Source organism: Dromaius novaehollandiae, chromosome 5 (assembly GCF_036370855.1).
Source record: "Dromaius novaehollandiae isolate bDroNov1 chromosome 5, bDroNov1.hap1, whole genome shotgun sequence".
Classification (NCBI taxonomy): Eukaryota; Metazoa; Chordata; class Aves; order Casuariiformes; family Dromaiidae; genus Dromaius; species Dromaius novaehollandiae.
This window is the reverse complement of record NC_088102.1, coordinates 28,684,568-28,706,669: the sequence shown is the minus strand read 5'-3', so window position 1 is coordinate 28,706,669 and position 22,102 is coordinate 28,684,568. Positions and strand designations below refer to the sequence as shown.

Genomic DNA, 22,102 nt, shown 5'->3' with positions numbered 1-22,102 from the left:
CAATATTGTCCATCTGGCAAAGATACACTTTAATTCGAGTTACACAGAAAATAGTCAAAGTATTTACCAGATGTCTCAATAACTCTAAGGTAAAAATATATGCTTGAAACAAGATGTCTGGGAACACATGCACAATATAAATTTGCCCCAAAAGTTCATCTGTTAACCATTGTATTGGCATCATCACTTCTTTCCTCTAAGTTCAATCTAACATAGAGTTATAAACTTTGACTTTTCATCTTCCAGAAATACCAGCTTTCTTTTTAGAAGGGAAATAAAGACAGAGAAAAAAAGAAACAGCAGAACCGACATGAGAACCTAGTTGCCTAAAAGTGAACCTGTGTCTTTGACGCTCAGCATTAAAGCTGAATAACTTCAGCTAAATAACTTCTTTTTAGTAGCTTTATTTTTACAGGCAAATAATCATGCCAGATAAATATACTATTCCAGTAAGACAAGTACATTTCTTCTCAGTACAAACTCCTCCTTGTACACTGTGTAAGGAAAATTTTTGAAAAGTTTAAATTATAGTGTCTTTTAAATGTCACAAAAATGTATACTTTCTTTACAAAACAAAACCAAGGCTTCTGGAACCTACAAATTGCCTCTCTACCTTTTGGGCTTTCTTGCAGGTGATAAGCAGCTAAAAGTTAAATATTTTCCTAGTTATTTCTCATGTCTCAAAGCCACAGGCACCGGCATAGCCCTCCATGACTCTGAATCCTACCGTTTAGCTCAGAAGTGAACAAGGGACATCTTGTGGCCTGTTAGAATGAGAGAGACTATTAGAAGAATAAAAGGAGGAGAGTGAGCCAAAGTAAGCCATGATTTTTCGTTGATATTTTACATTCATATACAAATAAGGTCGGAAAGTAGTGGAGGTTTGAGCCAAGCTGGAGTCTCTTCAGGCCAATGCATGTGTTCAAACTCTGCTTGGGATGTTAGAAATTGTGCTGGCAGATGACACCTTGCATGAAACAGCTTCAGTATCCAGGATTATATGCACATTACTGTCCTGTCACTGAATTGTTCCAGAGTAGAATATAACTGATATCTCAAGGTAGCTTAAAGTCCTATTGGTGTCCTTGGAACAGTGCAAAATTCAAGGAATAGTGTAAAGAATTAAAGAATTCAATGACAATTAAAAAGCACGTTTAGCATTTGAAAGCTAAACTTCTTTTTTACCTGATTCTTATGGTTGCAGAAACAATATTGAGCCCTAATGCTTAAAAGTCCAAGAATCAGGTAGAAAGCATCTCACTACAGGAGGACCCCTAAGACATTTAAGGGGCTGGGAGCTTCTGACATCAAATGAGAGGCTCAGAGAATGGAGCTGGTTCAGCCCAGAGATAAGAAGGCAAAGACGGACCTAATTCTTGTCCCCCACTGTTTAAAGGAGAGTTATAGAGAAATCAGACTCCTCTCAGAGGTGCACAACGAAAGCACAAGAGGCAACAGTCACAAGTTGCAAAAGGGGAAATTTGCACTGGATATAAAGAAAAATTCTTCAAAGTGAGAGCAATTAAGCACTGCAGCAGGAGCCCAGGGAGGCTGTAGAGTTTCTATTCTTGAAGATTTTCAGAACCTGACTAGACAAGGCACCCGAGCAACCTCATGTAACTAAGAAGTTATCCCTGCTTTGAGCAGGAGGCTCACCAGATGACCTCCAGAGGTCCCACCCAACTTAAATCTTTCTATGATTCTAAATTATCTTAAATATTATGGGGTGGAGCCAATTTTGAGTAAGAAAAAGTGACTCATGACTTTTGAATAACTCAGGTTACTAGGAGAGATATGAAGCCTGGGATCATATTTTGACTACATATATACTGGTATCTAAAATGCATGATCTGATTGACTTTGTCCTCTGTCAAATGAAATGATGTGAAGAGACACAGGAAGCATCACAGTCTGAAGAAAACAAGTTATTAGGAAGCTTTTAAGTATCATCCATGTATTCTTCACTGCAGCTTTGGTATTGAATAGAGCTTCACTTTTCCTATTTATATTAAATAATTTTGAGATAGGTGGCATACATCATTTGCATCAAAAAATGATAATGCAAACAAAAAGATGACATTACCAGAACTCCTTTAGGATTATATTACAAAGTTACATCCTGTCGCTTTATACAAATACTATCCCTCCATAATGGAATTGGAAAGTGAATGATTAATTGCAGACTAAAGACCAGAACCATATGCAGCCTTTTTAGAAAGAAGAAAAGAAAGAAAAGGAAAATCAAGACATCTGCTTCTGTACCATAACTGTTTTTAGACATATTCAGTATAACTGTAGAAAACTCCAAAGTTCTGAGGTAAAAGACAAAGAAACTTTTGCTGATAGCACAATGAATGCTCTGACAGATTTTGAATTGTAAGATGAGGCTCTTAATTACTAGGTTACGATCTTAAAAAGTTGCATAGTGTAACTGAAGAAACCTAGAAATAATATTGTATGTTGATGTATATTGCTTAGGAGTGTTACTAAAGTAATGCTCTACAAATCAACATAAAGGATAATAAAATAAGAAAATCAGAGCAACATTTGACAATGAATGAATACACTTTGATAGACTAGCATCCATTTCAAGTGGAAGAAAGCTGGAATGTATAAAATGCTCTTTGCATGATAGAGAATTGCAGCCATTATATATTCAATTTTCATAAAGGTGAGAATATAGAAAAGAGCGCTTTTTGGAATACACAAAAACTCTGGGCAGCACTTAAAATCTACAGATATATTACTCCAAGTTACTAAATAAATGTTAACTAGGAATGGCTTCTTTAATGAATGTGTTCATTTATTAAGCTATTTCTAGTATTAGTTCTTTTGCAAAATGCTAAGTGTTTACAATAAAACAAAATGTCAAAAAAGGAGGTAATTATGAGGCTAAAATATGACCCAGTATTTTATTAACTATTGATTATATATACCAATTGTAATTTGTTTTTCAGTAACATTTTATATTTAGGTCAAAAAATAGCCTAGTATTTAAGAATATCATCCTGCCCTTCTTAATCAAGCACGGTTTTTATTGTGCCATCAAGAAGAAAGTTTTCTCCTAGTAAGAATTAGAAGATTATGGTAAATGAGTCTAAGATTCTGATGTCAATCAGTAGGGGAGAAATAAATGTTTCCCAGCTGTCACTGTCCCTACTCTTTTTTTTTTAAAGGAGTAAGTATGTTTTTTTTACCTTCACTGCTCTTTTGGGTGTCTCAGCCAAGATAGGAGGCAATATTCCTTTGTAGAAGCCAAGCAACCTGTCAAAGGAACAAACAAATTATTTTTGTATGGATAAATAAAGGAGCATGACCAAACTGGCTATTCTATTTTCACTTTTGAATAAAGCAATTAACTTTTCAGCATTTTCAAGCATACAGATGAACCCTTCTAGTTAACAGTGACACTCTCGTGGCTTACTTGTTAGGTAAGTAACATGCCACCAATTCTATTATGTGCTGGTGAGATGACAATCAAAAATCACCAATGAATAAGTAAAAATTCAATCCTTTTATCCTGAATAGACAGAAAATTGTATTTAAATGAAGAAGAACAGTTTTGACAATGAAGGGGAAGTATTATTTCATTGTATTCATTTTCTTGCCATACTAATGATGATATTAAAAAGTGAGATCACAAAATACAGACTTGGAAAAACAGTGACTTCACAAAGTTTCACAGAGAACCCCTGTATGCTCATCTTCAGAAGTTAGGTTATGGTGCCTTTTAAAGTCTGTTTCTAAATATACCTTGAACTATATGACGTGATCTTTATTTGACAACTTACTTTTAAGCACAAGTTAGCTATTCACAGAGATGTAACAGACCACACATATTCCATCTTGGAAAAAACATTTGGGCAATATCTTGTTGCTGTACTCACACAGGTCTTTGCTCTTGTCTTGCTGCCTGACCCCACTAAGGGGCCTGGCTAAGAAGTTTACAAGAGCAGCTGTCTTTGGGAGTTAGGACAGGGGGCAAAACCCAACTCGTTGCAGTTTTTGGCATTGCATCACCTAGATTTTACATGCCTGCCCTCCCAGAGAGGAGCCCAGAACTGCAACTCTATCAAACACAGCAGAACAGAGAGGCTTCAGGATCAAGGTGGAGGACAGCTGGCAGGAAACACATCAGAGCGCACTCACAACCTTCACTAGGGTGACCCAGGGGATACTCCAAAGAGGAAAATGTAAGGTATCCTCTGTGCTTTACAGCACATTTAAGAGCATACTTTCTGGTACAGGAAAGAAAGCCAGAGCACTCTGTGTCCTATCGATCCCATCTGCCATCCTGACAATATCGCATGGCTAACGTGTAATAGAGAAAATGGCTGATGACAAACACAACAGTACATCAGTATCGCCTGCCACAAGGATACATGGTATTTGCAGACACCCTGAACTCTGCTTACAAGGCCAATGAGGATGCATGAAGCTGGGGCCTGGGAATGCTTTAAGTATCAGGCAGTTCTCAAGACCACCAGGTCAGGTGAGAGCAGACATAGTTCCTGTGTGCTTGGCCTGCACATTACCTAGTGCACCCGGAAAGGTGAGAATGACATCTATACAATCAGCAAGGCAAGGTTATATCTTACAACTTACCCATCTTCAGAACTTATACACGTCTTTCGCGACTGCAAGAAGGCAATTACAGAAGAATCACTTTCTGAAGCAAAACACTTGTATCTTGTCTTTAAAACGCTGGAAGATGGTGAATCACCTTTGTAAAATGGCCTAGTATTTGAATACTTCTGCAAGATGTGGAAAAGTCATCAAAAGAGTCTCCCATGGTTATCTTGAGTGCATCAAGGGGAAAAAATTAAATTCACAATCCCCTGCACTGTAAAATACCACAACTGCTATATCATCTTTTCCCCTCTTCTTCTGATGCCTCTCTGAAGCCCTCTTCTGAAGCCGCTCCTACGTAAATAAAATAATTTAGGGTTTGTAAGATGTTCCAGAGTGGGTATATTGCTTATGCTTCCTCTGGAGTGGCCAAGTTATGGATTCTAGTCCATGGGCATTTTATAGAAGGATGGTTTCATGTCAAAATACTCAAAAGTCCTTGGAGTAAGAGATTTCAGGAATTCAGTTTAGGAGTGAGATGCTTAAATTTCCCCTAGGTCTCACTTCAGGAACTTAAATATATATGTATATGTATATTCACTGGATTCAATCTTAATCTTTAAATGTTTACACATATTCAGAGTATATTCTTGCTGATTCAGCAAGCTATTGAAATGTTAAATAGCTTTAAGCATGTGATTCATGCAGTTTAACCTGAGTTCAAACTGAAATTGAGGTTCAAGTAGGATAAGCTACAAGAATACAGATCCCTATAAACACATTCTTCTTTTCAGCTCAGTCTAAAATATTGTCAGCATATCTACAACAGGCACCCTGTTTAGGATTTCTAGTGCTCCAGCATAATTGGAACTGGAAGATGAAATGTGCTCCACTGCTCTACTCAAAGGTGTAGCCCTGGCTACAGAAAAGTGAGACTTAACCTTGGTCCAGATGTTCTCGTTATTAAAAGATGCATAAGCAGAGAAATGGGCAGTGTAAAGCAACAACTCTGTTCTAAAAACACACAGCAGCTTTACCTAGCCTTACATAGCAGTGCAGGTTGCTTTTCCAGTGCAGCTTTATGTATATCCAAATGTATGCAGCTACTGAATATATAAATCCTGTAGCGTTCCCGTGGTCTCTAAGTATCTCGGGGAAAACCGTCCAGTGAAAATGTGGAGGGGAAAGATATACCAGGAATTCAAAAGACAGATCTACCAACTCAGCAATCTTGGGAGGCAGACAATCACTTCTGGAAAGGAATCTACCATTATATCACATGTAGGTGTTGAAATACCAGCTATACGGATGATCAGCAGGCCAGGCTGTGGGTTGTTTGAAAATCTTGGAGAAATGTGAACTAAAAATATGAAAAACAATTATCCACTGCTCCTGATTCACTGTGCATGTCATGTCAAGTTGATCTGCTTATTGCAGCTGTAAGGCTAACACTGAAGGTTTTCCACTGCAGGGATCTCTACTGTGAACCAGGAGAATCTGCAGAGCTCAGCAACTTTATTCCTGGCCCTAGGAATCCCTAAAATTTTAAGTCATCTGTAACTGAGTTTCACTGCTTTATGCCTCCCTAAAATTTTAAGTCATCTGTAACTGAGTTTCACTGCTTTATGCCTTCTTTCTTTTGTGGGGGCAAATCTCATAATGAAAAACATATAGGAAGGGGTTAAGATCTATTCCTATGGAACAGTAAGTTTAGAAATCTAAAAACACATGAAAACTTTGAGTATATACATATAAATATGCACAATATATAATTCAGTAAACATAGTAAGAACTAGCTCAGTATTCAATTATGAAATGTGCTTTTGTTTTTTTCCCCTTCCCATTTGAAATAGAAATTAAACAGTATCACTAGTAAGATGAAAGAAATAAGAAAAAGGAGGAACTAGAAGACAATCCCATCTCATCAATACAGTTATTGTCAACTGGCTAAATTTTTGCATAAAGCATAGTCTCTTTCAAAAACTTCTGTGTCTGAGATGGAGGTCAAGCTGCTGCCCTCATTTTTTCCAAATAATGCTTTATAAAACTTGCCCATTAAAGATATAATTCTTTGAAATCTTTGCAGAATGAGTTATTTATTTATTAAAAAAACCTAGCATGATAATAACAAAAACATTAATGGCTCCCATGTCAGCCACACACAAAGACTGTATACCTTCTTTTTCCCTTGGTCAGTAATACTGTGTTAGCCTACTTGCACATGCTATGTAAAATTTTTCAAAGCCAGCTAATGAGTGGTGATGACATCTCACATTTGAAAGATATTATCACCTGGACGCAGGCCTTCATCAGAAATTCAGCAAAATTATGGAACAGCAGCAGCAATCACTGCAGCATGTGAAAGAAGAGAGACGACGTGACATCATATCCCCATCTAGAAACATTGGAAAGAACTAACAGGTAAATCTCTAACAGAGACAGAACAACATTTTATTTTGTTTCAGCGTTAAGGGTCTAAATGAACATCACTATCCAATTGTATTCTGGGCAACAGCCCAAACTCATCTTTGGAATAGTTGATTTTGAAACATTACAGTCAATCATATCGTCTCAATTTGTTCTTCTTTCAGGCTTTCACTATCCTTCTGGTTTCCATTTCTTGTTTGGAAGCCTTGAGTCATTCACCCTGGCAAGATGACCAACCCAAATCAGTTATTTTCTCCAAATTATACTGAAATTGGGATCTTGCTTAGTTTGTTGTTTTCTTCCTCTGTCTTTCACATAATTTTCCCTTTAAGGATCTAATAAAGTTGATTGAAGGCATGAACACAATATCCCCTTTCTTCTAGTGATGTCAAATCCATGTCTCTTACCCACATTGTTTTATAATTGAAACAAAATACCTCTTACATCCAATTCTGCTTTCAGTACCACTGTGTTATCCTAAATCTAAATAAAAAACCCTAGGTTTCATGACTATGTCAGTTAAATTAAATGTAATGTGTAACTTTCTAATTTTACAAAAAAATTTATTTCAACAAATGGAAAGAATGTTGAAGACTTATTTGGCAGAAGGGTGGATGTTCTTCAAAGGAAGGAAGGAAACATTTCTAAATGTAATACAGTTTGCTTAAAGTTTTAATTTTACCAGGAAAAAAAAAATCTTCTTATTTCATGGCATGTAGCATGTCATGAATTTATTACTAACAGAAAGTAAAAACTATTGAAGACAGGGCAATATTGCTCTAATATATATTACTAATGAGAAGTAATCTTTATCTTGACTTGGTTAGAAGTATCGGAGAAATTAAAATCCCAGAAGTTTCAGGAGAACTGGCAAGCACTTAGTGAAGCCAGATGTAAATTAGTAACTCCCATTGAGAAAAAGAAAACAACCATTTATTCTGAAAGGAGCAACCAGCCAGCCAAATGACAGACATGTAGTTCACCTCAACCACAGTGCCTACAACGATTTGCCCAGCAGAACAGGTAGGCTATAGGGAAAGCTGGATGTCATGCAGAGGGGACATGTACAGAGCTGGCATACTTGAAGAAGATATTAAAGACTGGGCACATTTAGAGAAAAGCAGTCTTCAACATTCTGATGCTCTCCAACAAGTTTTTTTCTTGTGAAGTATGTTATATATATTATCCCGCTGCAAATATCAAACACATGTCACTAGAGAAATATCAATAAAAGCTAGCAATGACACAACCAAGCTAACTTCTGAATTTCTGTTATGCAATTCACACGACACATATCTACCACTTTAGACACCAGTGCTAAATACTTATTTTCATAACATACTTCATTTTTCTCACTGAGCTCTCATTCATCTAAATCACCATTGCTTACAACACATGGGAATTAAGGAAAAACATAATTTTTTCACAACAAGTTAAATGCAATCCAGAATTATGTGTTATCATGTGGCTACAGCAATGCTCATGTTATACTATATGCTAAAAGAGGACCAATGGGCCAGCTCTAACAACACAAGAAGCAGACCAACTAATGAAAGAAACTCCCCAAATAAACTAAGGTAACATAGAGTACGAAAACTGACTGATTATAGAGGAGAACACTGTCAGTGAAAGGTACTCCTAAAGTAGTTCAGAAAAATACTAAGCAGAGGAGGAGCTAGCTCAGAAATGATTAGACTGGCCAAGAAATGGATTAATAATCAGCACCAGTCTACCTCACTTATTCAGAATGGCAGTCATGACCATATTTACTGCATGTGGGTGAGATTATGAAGTTATTATGATCCATCATCCATGTGACTTTGTTATTCTTACTGAGAAATGAGTCTTTCTTCCATGACTTTTAATCACCTCTCAATCTTTTACTCAAAATCCTTGCTAATTTTTGGCTTTCTAGCCTGCACTCTGAATTTAAATGAGTTATAGGACACACCTAAGAATAACTTCCCTAAGAGAGGGAAAGATGAAAACCTTCCCCTTCCTTTCTTGTGTCTATGATAGCAAAAAGTGAGAGCAAAAAATGGAATATTTGTTGAAATTTCTCACGATTCTAATGAGGGTCTAGCCCTCTCTTACACTACATATTTCCCATATGCTTTCTGGGTTTTGCTACACTCAAGTACCTAAATAAAATTCTAAGAAGGTGAAGTTTGATCCATGTGTTGTATTGCACAACATAGCCTAAACAGCTCTTGGTGCATAAAAAAGAAACATCTTGTTCAGGCTTTTTGTTTCAAAGATGATTATAAATTAATTAACTGGTACATTCTTACCATGTATTCTTTGAGTAATAGATTCATATATATTAAATTTATTTGGATTTTTTAAAATTTGGATAGTGACATCTATTTCAGATAGAACAAATAACTAAAAGAGCTAAGATTAAAAGTGTGCTAAATTAATGAAGTGATTGTCACATGGCTGTCAGAAACATTTCAGTCCCCCACAGGAGAGACATCCATGCCACGGCATGCCTGCAGGCTGAGCCTGGGGTGACCATTTACCAGCCACCCCAGCAGAAGATCTCACGATAGGTGGCCTGATGCTGGAGCAGCCCTCGGCACTGGCAGGGCTGGTGGCTGCTGCAGCCCTCGTTTCGTTGGGGAGAGCACAGTGCTCACACCTCTGCTACTCGCTTTGCAAGTGCCAGGGCCTGTGAGGCTGGGCTGACTGCTGCTGCCAAGGGAGCAGCCAGGCTATATGGGATGATGGCAACTGCTGGTGGTGAAGAGACGGACCCTGCCAGCCGCAAAAATCTGTGCTTGCTTCCGTGACTGCCACCCCTCAGTAGCAGAAGAGCAAAGCTCACTCTCCAGGGTTGATACCACCTTACTCTGTTCTTTCTTAACACATTTCTAGTAGTCTGGCCCCCCCATTGCCAATGAAGGAAATAATAATTTTGCCCATGCGTCTGAGAGCCCTTAAGCTGTTCTCTGATGTAATTCCTGCTGAAATCAATGCAAAAGGAAGCGTTACTGTCACTGGCAGCTGGACGAGGCTTTTACAGAATTGTCTGGGCGTAATCACTAGCTAGGCTGTAGAATGGGTCTACACGTCCCATTTCTTGCAACCGGCAGCATTTTCCTCCGCAAGACTTCCCTCTATCTGCACCTTTGTTTGCAGTAGGAATAAGCGACAGACATGCCAAAACAGCTTTGCCTAGAGCTTCTGAAACAGAAAAATTCTTCGCTGCGTTTTGGACTGTCAGAACTGGCAGAATGCTTCATTTGTTCAGTAGGAGTTTTAGTTGTTCAAACACTAGAAGAGAATTTAAGGTGTTTTTTCCCCCTTTTGCTAACAGTACTGCCGTAACTGGTACGACAGGAAGCAGTCACTGTTTAAAATTAGTACCACACCTAGGTCTATTGAAGTTAAAGAATGCAAGAAAATGATTCTTTTTTAGTTTTGCTACCAAATAAAAGAATAGAATTTTTTGTCTGTGTTTATGCATTTAGAAATCGGTTTCTGACATAAAAAAATGCATAGAGAGGATAAATAGATATATTTTCTGGAAAAGACTGAGAACATTTGTCTGTGTTAAACTCTGATACTGTGATCAATTAAAAATAAAATCATGAGATTTGCACAATTTCTGTACTTGCCTTGGGAGTGTGTCCTACTCAGACTAATAGTGATTTAATGAAAATACAACTTTAAGCTGTTTTAATTTCATCAGAAAAAATGTGTCTCAAGAAGGAAATTTTTGATTGCAAGTAAATGTTAGCCTTCATTGGAATAAGTTACACTCTTCAATATCCCCATGTGTAGACCCTTGGGAATTATGTGACTACATGTATTCTTTCCCATCTGCTGGCTAAATAAGAGATTGAAGAGGCTTTCACTGTCATTATACAGATTAGTAACTCTCCCAAGAGGATTCTCAGTTCATGATACACTGAATAACTTCCAATGAGATCTGGAAGACCAACTTTCAGAGAGATCATTTTGTGTTTGTCTGAGTTCTACACCTGCAATTATTTGTGCCTGTAATTTAGGTTACTTAGATGTTTTTAACCTACAGATGCAATCAGTGATATAGATTTTTAAATAAACTGAACTGCAGGCAACTATAAATGCAGGTGCAAAATTTTGCCTGCAATTATTAGGACTTATAAACATACAGAACTTCTGAAGTCTAAAAATAAAATTAGGCTAGTACTGGTTTTATAGTGTTTTTAACAAACTAAAAACCTATGTATTTTTCCTGTTTCTCAAAAAAATCTCAAGGCAGCACTTTTTAGTGTTAAAAGGAAAAGGATATAATTAAATATATACAAACTAACATGCACATAATAACTAATCTGATTCCATCTTTTAGTATCTTGACCTTTGGGATATTTTTCTTACTCCCTTTATGGTACCTCTAGCAGGAAATCATAAAAGATTCATGATTTTGTAACAGTAATACTGTTGATAGTTGCACCAGTAGAGAGCGACACTCTTATATGCACAGAGATCAAAGTGTTGCAAAATTTGTAGCACTACTTAGGCAGTGAAAGGCACCATGAATATGCACACACACTGGCACTTGAATTTCCATCTGGCAGACAGTTGTGGTACACATTTATATCATGGGAGCGAAAGGTATTACTATAAAGACGTGTGAGGAAATTCGCTCTAATGGAAACTACCTGTCTAAAGATAGACAAAATATGTCTGTCAGTGAATATGTGTGTCAATGAAACTGGATTCTGTTTTGAGCCTCTGCTCACTCAGCAAGAGTTACTCATTATAAGGAAAATCACTAACATATATTTTAGTTAAGAAAGTTATTAGAGAAAATTTTATGTACTCAGGAGCAAGAAAAATCATTCTTTGAAAAAACAGAAAGTTCTTATTGATAGTCCTAGATACAGGGACAGCGTCACAGATCCTTTCCTCCACCTCTACAGTCCCATCAGGTACCACCGGTTTGGTACAGGGAGGGCACGGGTGTGAAACCGAACTCTAATCCTTCACTCCTGTCAGCTCACTCTAGTCCGGTTTGAGAAAACTGTCACATGAAGATCTTCATAAGACACCGACTGGCCTGGATCCTGGAAAACTGCCCAAGAGGATACCTCACACACAAAAACCTAAAAATACCAAATGGGTTACTACACTTTCCTCAATGTTATTTCAATCTAAGAACAAACAGAGTTGATAGATAACAGAAACAAACTTACTTTCCCTTTTTATCACAATACATTTTAACCATGGAAGCTCACTTTTCAGGCAACATGCAGAAATGCTTCCAAACTGATCCCACTCCAGTACCTCCCACACTATGCTGACATTCCTCTCATCCATCTCACACAATATGTAATATAAAGATAAATTTTTAAAGATATATATCTAATTTTATAAGATAAAGCACCCACAATGTCATGTTCTTACTTTGTCTGGAGATGTGACTAACCTTCACTCTGACTTTCTCAAAGGGAAAAAGGTCAGACAAGGTAGGTTTAGATGACTGAAAAATGAGGAAGACTTATCAAAAGTTTGCTAAAACATTCCAAACAAAGTTTCCTGTCAAACTGTTAGAAAGGGATTATGCAATGGTACGGTTTTAGACTAGTGATATCCATCAGTCTAGTTACTGATAAAAAACAACTACAAGATTGTAGAGGAGATATGTTAAATACCTTTTGACATCACATCCGCAGGCAAGACAAATTTGTAAAGGGAAGAATCATGTAGAAGTTGCTGCCCTAATTATTATTGTTGTCATTTCTTATTTAGTGATCTACTCTTGTTTTCTGTAGCATGCGCCTCACCTGCCAATAGTCTCTTCATCTGCAGACACACCTGTAAAGAAACTTGACATGCTTTTTCTTTAGAAAGTAATGGAGTCTGTGTCTCAGTGATGTGGCAGTTTCTACTGAATTATTTATTTTTTTAAAAAACTCGCAATGTGTTCTTTGAGCAGCAAACCTGCCTCAGCAGGTTTAACTTGAACATCTCTTTTGAAATGTTTTCTTTTTCTCTTCTGATCCAGCACCTTCTTAACTTGAATTCTTCTGTAGAAAAGAAATTTTGCCACCTTGGCATTGCATAAACAAAACAAGCCAAACCTCTCTCCCAAATTACTTTTAAAAGTATGCAACGCACAGTATTTCACCTTACAAATGGACAAAATATTTCACACAGCAGTCCAAGTAAATGCAACACAAGCTATTTGCAGCACATAACACGTTGTTTTTTATTCAATCTTTCTTTCTGCATTTTATTACTTAAAATAATAATACATTTTCAACCAACAATATCTCAAAAGAAAATAATTTTGGATTAAACTTGCTTTTCCTTTTGGATTTCTAATTTTTTCTGAATTTGCAGGACAATCTTTCTCCTTGCGTAGTTCACAAACATCTTATTAAGCCTGCTTAGTAATCAGCTCTGTGCATTTAGAGCTCAGCTAGATTAGCAGATTAGCCTTCCACTTTTGCAGCAGTATGATTTGCCATGACCTCACAGCCTGTAAGTGTAACTGCAGTCTGTAACCACACTACTTCCTTGTTCACCATCATCTGAAACCATTACAAAGTCAATATAAACAGCATTTTGCTAGGTATGACTAAATGATTACCTGGTATTCTACAGAGTTGATTTAGAGACATGTGAAAACCTTCTCTACAGACAGTAAACTAGAGGACATAAGAACACGTTTATATTGTTTTAACTGGGGTAAACAAGCAGTTGTAACTGCAGTTTCATTGGAAATCTGTGCCTGGTGAAACTGGTGCGAATGCCAAGAAAGTTTGTAAGCAGATTTGCAAGCCAAGGGTGGGCACAGAGCTCAAAATGCAATGGTTTCTCTGGTAACTGTAGCTGATTTGGAAGGAACAAGTGTTAAAGTAGTTTGAGTTCTGAGGATCCTGAGGTAATTTCTGTGTAAGTACATCAAATAGTATCAATATTGATGCACAACATGGTAGATTCTTCTGGTTATGTTTTACTGTAAGTTCAAATTGCTGAAAAGCCCACAAGTGTCAGTGAGCTTTAATAAAATACCTGTCTGCAGCACAAGAAGGAACTTCATGATTTATGATTTTGTACTGAAACCATGTAGAACAGGCAATACAGTAAAAAGGGTGAAACTCAGCAGTGTTGACAACAGCCCTGTGTTCTCCTTTTGGGTTACGAAAATTCACAGGAGGACATCACCTGACACCAGTCGAAAACTAACTGAATAGCTGTGTGACTAAGAAATGAGAGAAATCACAATTCTTAATCAGCAATAATTCTGAAAGAAGCAGTTTAACTTAACTTTCTATCTGCCATGATGCACTGGCTGGTTTATGATGAGGTTTTCTTCCTGAAAATAATTTATTTTTTAGTAAGCAAAAATATTCCTTCTTGTGTGACACTGAGTAGCACAGTAACAGCAGTCTGGACTCTTCTTAACTGATTCAGTTCCTGCTGAAGACAAAGTAGTCCTTTTTATTTTAACAGCGTTTCTAACAGGTCTTTTGCAAAGAAGTTTTAAGCAAGTTTAGAGAACATAACTACTCCCTTCCTTGGGGGGGAGTAGTTCACTGCTGTTTCTCTAAGCATCCAAGATCCCTGCAGTTTTGTGTACCTGTGGACCTTTCTTCCTTTTTTTCTTCAGTTTTTACAGAAACTCTATGATCCCAGTTCTAAGTAAAAAAATTTTGGTACCATTAGTTATTCAGACACAAAACATAAAGAAGAGTAGACTACTGCTACAGTCAAGCATTAAGCAAAAACGCTTCAACAAATTTAACTTCTGAATAGTGACATATGTGTATTCCCCCAGGTGGGGGGAGGTGGAATACACATATATATAATACACCACTAACAAATATAACCAGGCTTCCATTAATAATACTGTACATTTTGATTCAGGATTTGTAACAGAAATAAATTTTGGTTCTAGAGAAACTGAAAAAATGGCTAAATTTACATTCTGATAATGAATGTAAAAAACTTACACTTGAGGATATAAAAAATCATAAATAATCAACAGAGAGTAGAAAGAGAAATGCAATGCTCTCCATTGTCTGTAGGGTCTGCCTTACACATGGACCCCTGAGAAGCCACAACGTACAAAGCAGTGCCTCCTGATGTAATCAATACCTGTACTTTGTAGAAAAGGTGCATTTACTACGCAGACAGACACGGAACATAGCAGCCTACAGAGCCCAGGTACTGCAGCTCGAGTCTGCTACCATTTGAGCTAAGGCAGAACTACATTGGCAAGCTATCATAAGGCAGCACACCAAACACACAGCCAGTATTACTTTTCAAACAAAATAAGTAGAGAAAGGAGGTAAGGAGAAAAATACAACCTCGTATTAAGTTTAATGTATAAGCTATCTAATTAACTCATTTCTCAAAATTATTTAAGCCTCTGGGAATGCAGACATCCTACGAAACATTACACTTAAATGGTACTACATTACAACAAGTCAAGCAGATAAAATCTGCATAGAGATGATGAATAATGAAGTATTACTTGAGGTTTTCAGCTTTTTCTCTCCATACTTGTTTGTGATGATGTGGTAAAAAAATGCTTTGGATCTCAGTTTTAACCATTTTACTGAACATCTGGTGTTTGCCGCTTGAAGTTTCACTATTACCAGGGTCATTGTAATTCTATAGCACATCTGGGCCAAATTCCGTGGCAGTTTTAGTGAGTTCTGCAGCAGTGGAAACATCTGTAGCTGTGCACAGCTCCACACATACAGATTTGTTAGAGCTTCATAATGTTCTTGGACCTTTCACATTTCAGTGTCCAGGAAATCGCCCACAGGTAACAGATGATCTTTTGGTGTTTTTTTTTTTTTAATCTTCTGCGGAATACGCCGAAATGGAGTAAGAATATACACATTCTAATTGCTAACATTTTATTTTCATCAGTCATTAAAGGTGCCACAGTCTTCATGTTTACAGAAGTACACAAACATTTTCTTGCAAGTGGATGGACTGATGCAATATGAAACTGGCCCACTGTCACTGAAAATTTTAAGAATTGCCAAATAAAGCCTAAGCTATAGCAGTTTAAAAGAACAAGAAGAGGAACTTCTAGCAACAAAGTCTCTCAAGAAAGGACCAGACATAGTAATCATTAATTCAATCTTAAAAGGTAATAATAAAGATTAAGAAAGTGGAGCATTATCACACATCTGTCATTTCTGTGCAATCAACTTTTATGTTACAATTCTTTTAATGATGTTAGAGCATAATCTAAGTTTCAGTTATTTGTTTTAAAATCACAGAATAAAATTTTTACCTGTTACAAAGAAAGGCTATGACAACAAATAGCCCAGAAGAAATAGTCTCTTATTCCACAGACTCTGAAGTATTAGTGCCAACTAGTTAAGATTAAATCAATATGTTCCAATTGCCTGGACTTGATCCAAAACTGTTTTACAAAAAACAAAACAAAACAAAACAAAACCCCCAAAACCTAGCACCAGGTTCCTTTACAGTAGCATAACATATCACTGACTAAGCCAAGAGACAAGTAAACTCCATTTGTTCTGTTACTTGCTGAGTCACTCAGCAGTTCCTGCCGTATGTGCTCAGACTGGCAAACTGAATCACCTGACAGAGTAAGAACTCCTCTGTATCTCAGCCCAAGTCCTAATCTGAATGAAACCCTAAATTCTTAAGAATTCGTGAGAAATACTCTTTTTGCTAAATTGGCTTATCAGTATATGAAGATTTTGACACTGCTGGGTGTAGACAATTTCCTGCTCGAGGCTAGCTGAGGGCACATCTGACATTAACGATAATATGACTTGTTTGACAAGGATCTCTCCATGTGCATGGTATTTGAATTGAAAGAGTCTAAAAGCTACTTAATCCTAGAAAACGCCTGCACCACAGTCATGATGATTATGAAGTAACACTAATAGAAATAAGGGATATGTGAGCAGCTACTAGCCACCTACTTTGGTTGATGTCAGACAAGAAGTTGGATGAAAAATACAGAGGTTGTTATAGTAACAGTACTGAAGGCAATAAGGCCTATGCGGGGGTTACATCGAGTTAGGCTACAGAATTTTTTCATCCTCAGAAGGAGCTCTGAAAGTCATTTTAGAAAAAAAAAAAAAAAGCGATATTCTGAAAGGATCATCCAGAAGTGTAAGATGACATGGACCAATAATAAGCAAGAGGAGTGAAGAATTGGACAACCTGCATATATGGACAGTGCAGCTTGAAGGGCATAGGACGGAGAGTCCATGATAGGAAATAGGGTCAGAAAGACTTAAAATACATTTAATAACTGCATTTAATAACTCCTTGCTATAAGGTAAGTTTTCTTTATCACTGTTTCTTCATTGGGGTTTAAGAAATGCCCACACCTTCCTAACACAGCTTTCCTCAGATGCTCATTTCCATCTCCATGCCACAGTTTTCCACACTCATTCGTGTTGATACAATTGTTAGCATGACCGCCCTGTACACCACATCACTGAAGAGCGCAGGGAGGAATGCAAAAAAGGAAGTGCAAGGCAGCTGGGAAGAGTGGAAGTCTTCTCCTGGAAGAAAGAAATATACATGGAGATGAGAGGAAGAGAGCAAAAGAATGTTGAATCCATGATGGATGAGTAACATCCGGAGCATTTATGGTTTGAAATTCTGTTCAGGGCTGACTGAATGGATGTTCTCTAGGGATAAAAAGACCTTTCATTTTGCTGTATTTGTTCTCATACAGATTAAACAACGTTGATCCTGAAGGCAAGGAATCTGAGCAGCAGGCTATGCATAATGCAGAGAACTGACAGAAAGAATCAGAGAAGATGCCTGGAACAGGAAATTTATGAGAGTCCCTGCCAGACTGGGGGAGAAATTCCTTCCTTACCCCAAAACTGTAAACAGCTAAGACTTTGAGCCTCCAAAAATAAACCACCCTGAAAAAAAAAAGGATTTCCTTTTCACCTTGGAGGACTAATCCATACCATCACAGCTTCAGCTGTATCCAATCTTGCTTAAAAGGAAGGAAAAAAACCCTTTCGATCATACATCTAGTGAATTGTGCATTAAGAAAAAATAATCCCTCTTGATCCCTGACAGTGACTTGCTGAAGCTCTGAAGCATGATGTAAGAACAGTCATTACTGTAATGGAAACCTGCAAGTGTTACGGGTAGGTTTAGGACAGTGCAACATTTCCTGTTCTCCTCCAAGCTTAACAAAAGAATGGGGATGAGTTAGGAAACCAGATTACAAACTCAAAAGGGAATCCCTTTAGGACCATCCAACCCATCACTTGAATAACATAAGCATTCATCTAGAAACTACATTAAATAATATCATAAAGACTCAAGTAATAGCCTGCCAGCAAAAGCCCTCAAACAGAAACCCTGCAGCTGATTGTTCCAGTGTTTTCCTATATTCAGAGAAAACTGAAGGTTGAATCTGCTTACCTACAGATTCCAGGTACTGTTTGTGGTGAGCAAAGTTGAAAACCCGTGATCTCACAGGTGCCAGAAAACTTTTTCTGTAGGTTTAAAATATTTCTATACATAGCAATCAAATCACTTCTCAATTTTCTCTTTCACAAACAGAAAAAACTTAATCCCTTGAATTTTATAAAACAAAGCTTATTTTCCTCCCAAGACAGTTTTGTGGCTCTCTCAAATTTCTTCAGTATCTCTGTATTTTCCTTAAAGTGTTGATTTAATACAATATTTTATCAGTAATCTTACCAAAGTTATGTACAGAAGCAAAATTCTGTATTTCCTCACTATTCCTTAGTTGTTCATAGCATTTTTCTTTTTATATGTTTCAGGACCGCATGACACTTTTTGCTATAGTATAGTCCTACGAGCTCATGTTGATGCAATTATCTTTAACTACTAATTCTTTCTGTGTTATTGCTTCCAAAGACAAAGTCCTCTGCATTGTTGATATAACAAGTATAATCTGAATTTCGATTTCCCCATGAATTACTTGCTGTATTAAAATGCATTTAGCTGGATGGTGACCATGTAATTGGGTGTAATTATACAACAATAATCTGCTTTCATTTACTGCCCCACCAATCTTTGTGTCAATTGAATCATACCAACCGAATCATACCAACTTCATTAAATGTTCACCAGGAAGAAAACACAATACCAACTTTAAATGGTTATTTTAATTTCTATTTTTTGTATGTTGCTTCTTTGTTTTTATTTAACTGAAACTCTTCCTGCTCTTAATTATTGTTCCCTTCTTGATTCAAAAACATTAAGTGCCTGGATCACTTATAAATTCGATTCTAAAGATAACGATGGACTTTGAAGTATTCCCAACCTAAGCTTGAGAAAAAAAGACTTTAACTGATAACATTTCAGCAAATGTATTTAAAGTATGTGAGAGTATTAGTTTCACAACAGTGAAATTCTGAATTCTGTCATCTGCCTGGCAGACAGAAAATTCACCCTGCCAAGATAACTGGGTCTGGTGATACCTCAAATCCACCCTAGTCTGTCTGAAGCTCCATTCTGTAGACTGGTTTGCTGAGTGGGATGGTTTTTTTTCCAGAAGTGATTTATATAATCAGTACTGGATGTTATAGGACTGAAGGCTTGAAAGTAAAGCCATCTTAGCTGATTACTTATATAAATTATTTTCTAGGTGTTGTAAGTGAATAATGGTAACTATGGTGGCAACATTTTTCTACTCTTAATAAACAGTAGCTATCAGACATCTTCAGAGTATGTATTATATATCTTGACAAATTATATCATACACTATCTTCTCTCCAGTTGATAGTCACATGTACCACTCTTCCTCCTTCAGGTGAGCAAATGACAACTTAGTAGTGATGACAGAAAATGCCGTATGAAAATATTAACTGTCTAGAATGGAGGCAAATTAAAGAGCCAATATTATGTGGTCAGCTAGTTTTCAATTGAGTAATCATGAAGGCAGTGAAAATAGCTTGTTGAATGAAGCTGAACTGAAAACCAGTCTTAGTGATAACAATCTTACTAATTCTCTGTTGTTTTCTCTTTAACAAATCATTCCATCCATTTAATGTTGTTTTTCTTCATTTTGCACTCCATTTTATCACAGCCACAGTGAGATATTTTGGTCTCTAGGCAACATCTCCAAACCCTGGGCACTGCCCGCACCAGCTGCCTTTGCCTCTTGATTTCCTTGCTGTGTCTTCCCAGGTGGCAGCAGCAGCAAGAGGGATTTAACAAATTTGCCTCCAATACCTCTGGCTATTCTTGAGCTCTGCTTTTGCTCACAGTTGGCATAAACTAGCACCCCTTTCCCATTCAGTCTGTCCAGCCTTCACATTATCCCTTTCTTTGTGCTAGCAAAATGACTTGTGTGCCTATATGACGAGCCAGATAGAGAGAACCCATCCGTATTACCACTAATTTGTTTTTTAATGGGTAGGTTAAAATTAGCCTAACCAGTTTTCCAATGTACATGATCCCCATACAGGTGCAGAATGCCTGTCCTGACACAAAGGAGAGCATGGCACAAAGACAGGAAAACGAAGCTCAGGGCACAGAGCATGCATGCTTGTTTCTTCTGGTGGCAGTGCTGGTTTAAAATGTCCATGAAACTATGGTTTTGGTTAGACAGAAATCAGGATATAGCCTATTATGTTTTCCTCTTTAACTTGATTTTTAATGTATGGCTTACATCTTGCTGTATATTATACTCATCCAGCTGTGTTATAATAATGGCACTATTACCATCTCATCAGGCTGTAATTTTGAATTAAAAAGCCTCTTCTAGGGATGGCTTCTAAAGTACAACACATACTACCTCATGAATGTGGTAACCGATATGTCGACATTCCACAGTGCTAAATAGGTGAGGATGTTGGCTTTCAGGAACAATCTCTTGCCAGATAATACTTCATTATCTGACAGACCATCTGGTTTCCAGTCCATCAATGCTATATTAATACCGCCAGCTCTTTACGCTTGATTATTGCCCAACATTTCTATTACTTTGTAAATAATAGAACTCAAAAACCAGGAGTCTTCCACAGATTGAGCAAGACAAATCACCACTTGCTCATGTACTTGTCATTGTCATTTTTGGATAATGGCCAAACAGTGGATTTTTTTCCATGTGACTTGTGAACTCGGAGCACAGCATACTCCATTGTTATCAAGAGAAAGATCACCAACTTTAATTGCTCATTATATATAAACACAGCTGGCCTAGTGACTCATTTAGTAATGCAATATGTTACTCCCCAAAACTCTGTTTCAGGTGTGACCTCGAGACTCTTTCTATTCCAGCTGTTGAAGTCTGTGAGATTTACAGTGATTTATTCCTAAACTACTGGGAATTTTTAAAGGAATCTTTCTTTTCTGGGATTTCAAAAGGAATGTTTGGACTGTAAATGAGAAGCTGTATCTATTGGATATCCTTTTGGTGTCTGTTCAAAGCACCCTGTTTTAAGAATGACTAATCACAAGAACGTGCGGTTCATAACTCTGTAAGCAATAATAGTTGATCTCTTTACAGTAAAATATACATTCCTCCAGTGGGAGGAATGTCACTGTGGGAATGTCATGACATTACTGTACAAGATCATGAAGAACAATATTAGCTGATTTTTAAAGGAAGAGATACATTAAAATATGAATTAAAATAGTGTTTTTGTGTGGTTAACAATGGAACAAAGTTTTTTAAAATTTTTTTTGGCTTCTAGCTGAAATACTTCTTCTGTGAGCTGGGAAGCTGGTGAACACTCAGCATTCATTTATTACCATCTCTGAGAATTTGCCTTTTGTGTATGACCCCCCTTTCCACAGGAATCAGCAATGAGCTGGCTTGCTCCCGCACACACACTCTCTCTTTTTTTCAGTAGTCTTGTCTTAACATTTTGGTTATACCTCAGTAACTCCTGTAGTTATCACTGGCAATACACTGTCTAAGTAAAATATCTTGTTCAAAATCTAGATGCCTGAGGAAATCCTACAGCTAAATAAATAAAACTCAGAACAAAATATTTTTGAAAAAAGATTATGGTCTAACCTCCAGCAAAAAATGCATAAATAATCAATTAAAGAATTGTTCAAAGTTCCTTATACTCTTTTTTCCCATTAATTGAATGATTTTCCTGAGATTACTCAAAACACTAATGATCACGTTCTTATCAGGCATGTCTGAAGTCTT

General features: G+C 37.1%; 1 protein-coding gene across 2 annotated transcripts in view; it reads right to left on the bottom strand.

The window, feature by feature from the left end:
• The window catches only part of SLC25A21 (solute carrier family 25 member 21), a 254,227-nt gene that overhangs the window by 26,033 nt on the left and 206,092 nt on the right, over window positions 1–22,102 (bottom strand). For both annotated transcript variants that reach the window (XM_026120297.2, XM_026120299.2), the window contains exon 4: window positions 3,198–3,264. In XM_026120297.2, the coding sequence (XP_025976082.1) occupies window positions 3,198–3,264 (67 nt within the window). The remainder of the gene's footprint in view (window positions 1–3,197; window positions 3,265–22,102) is intronic.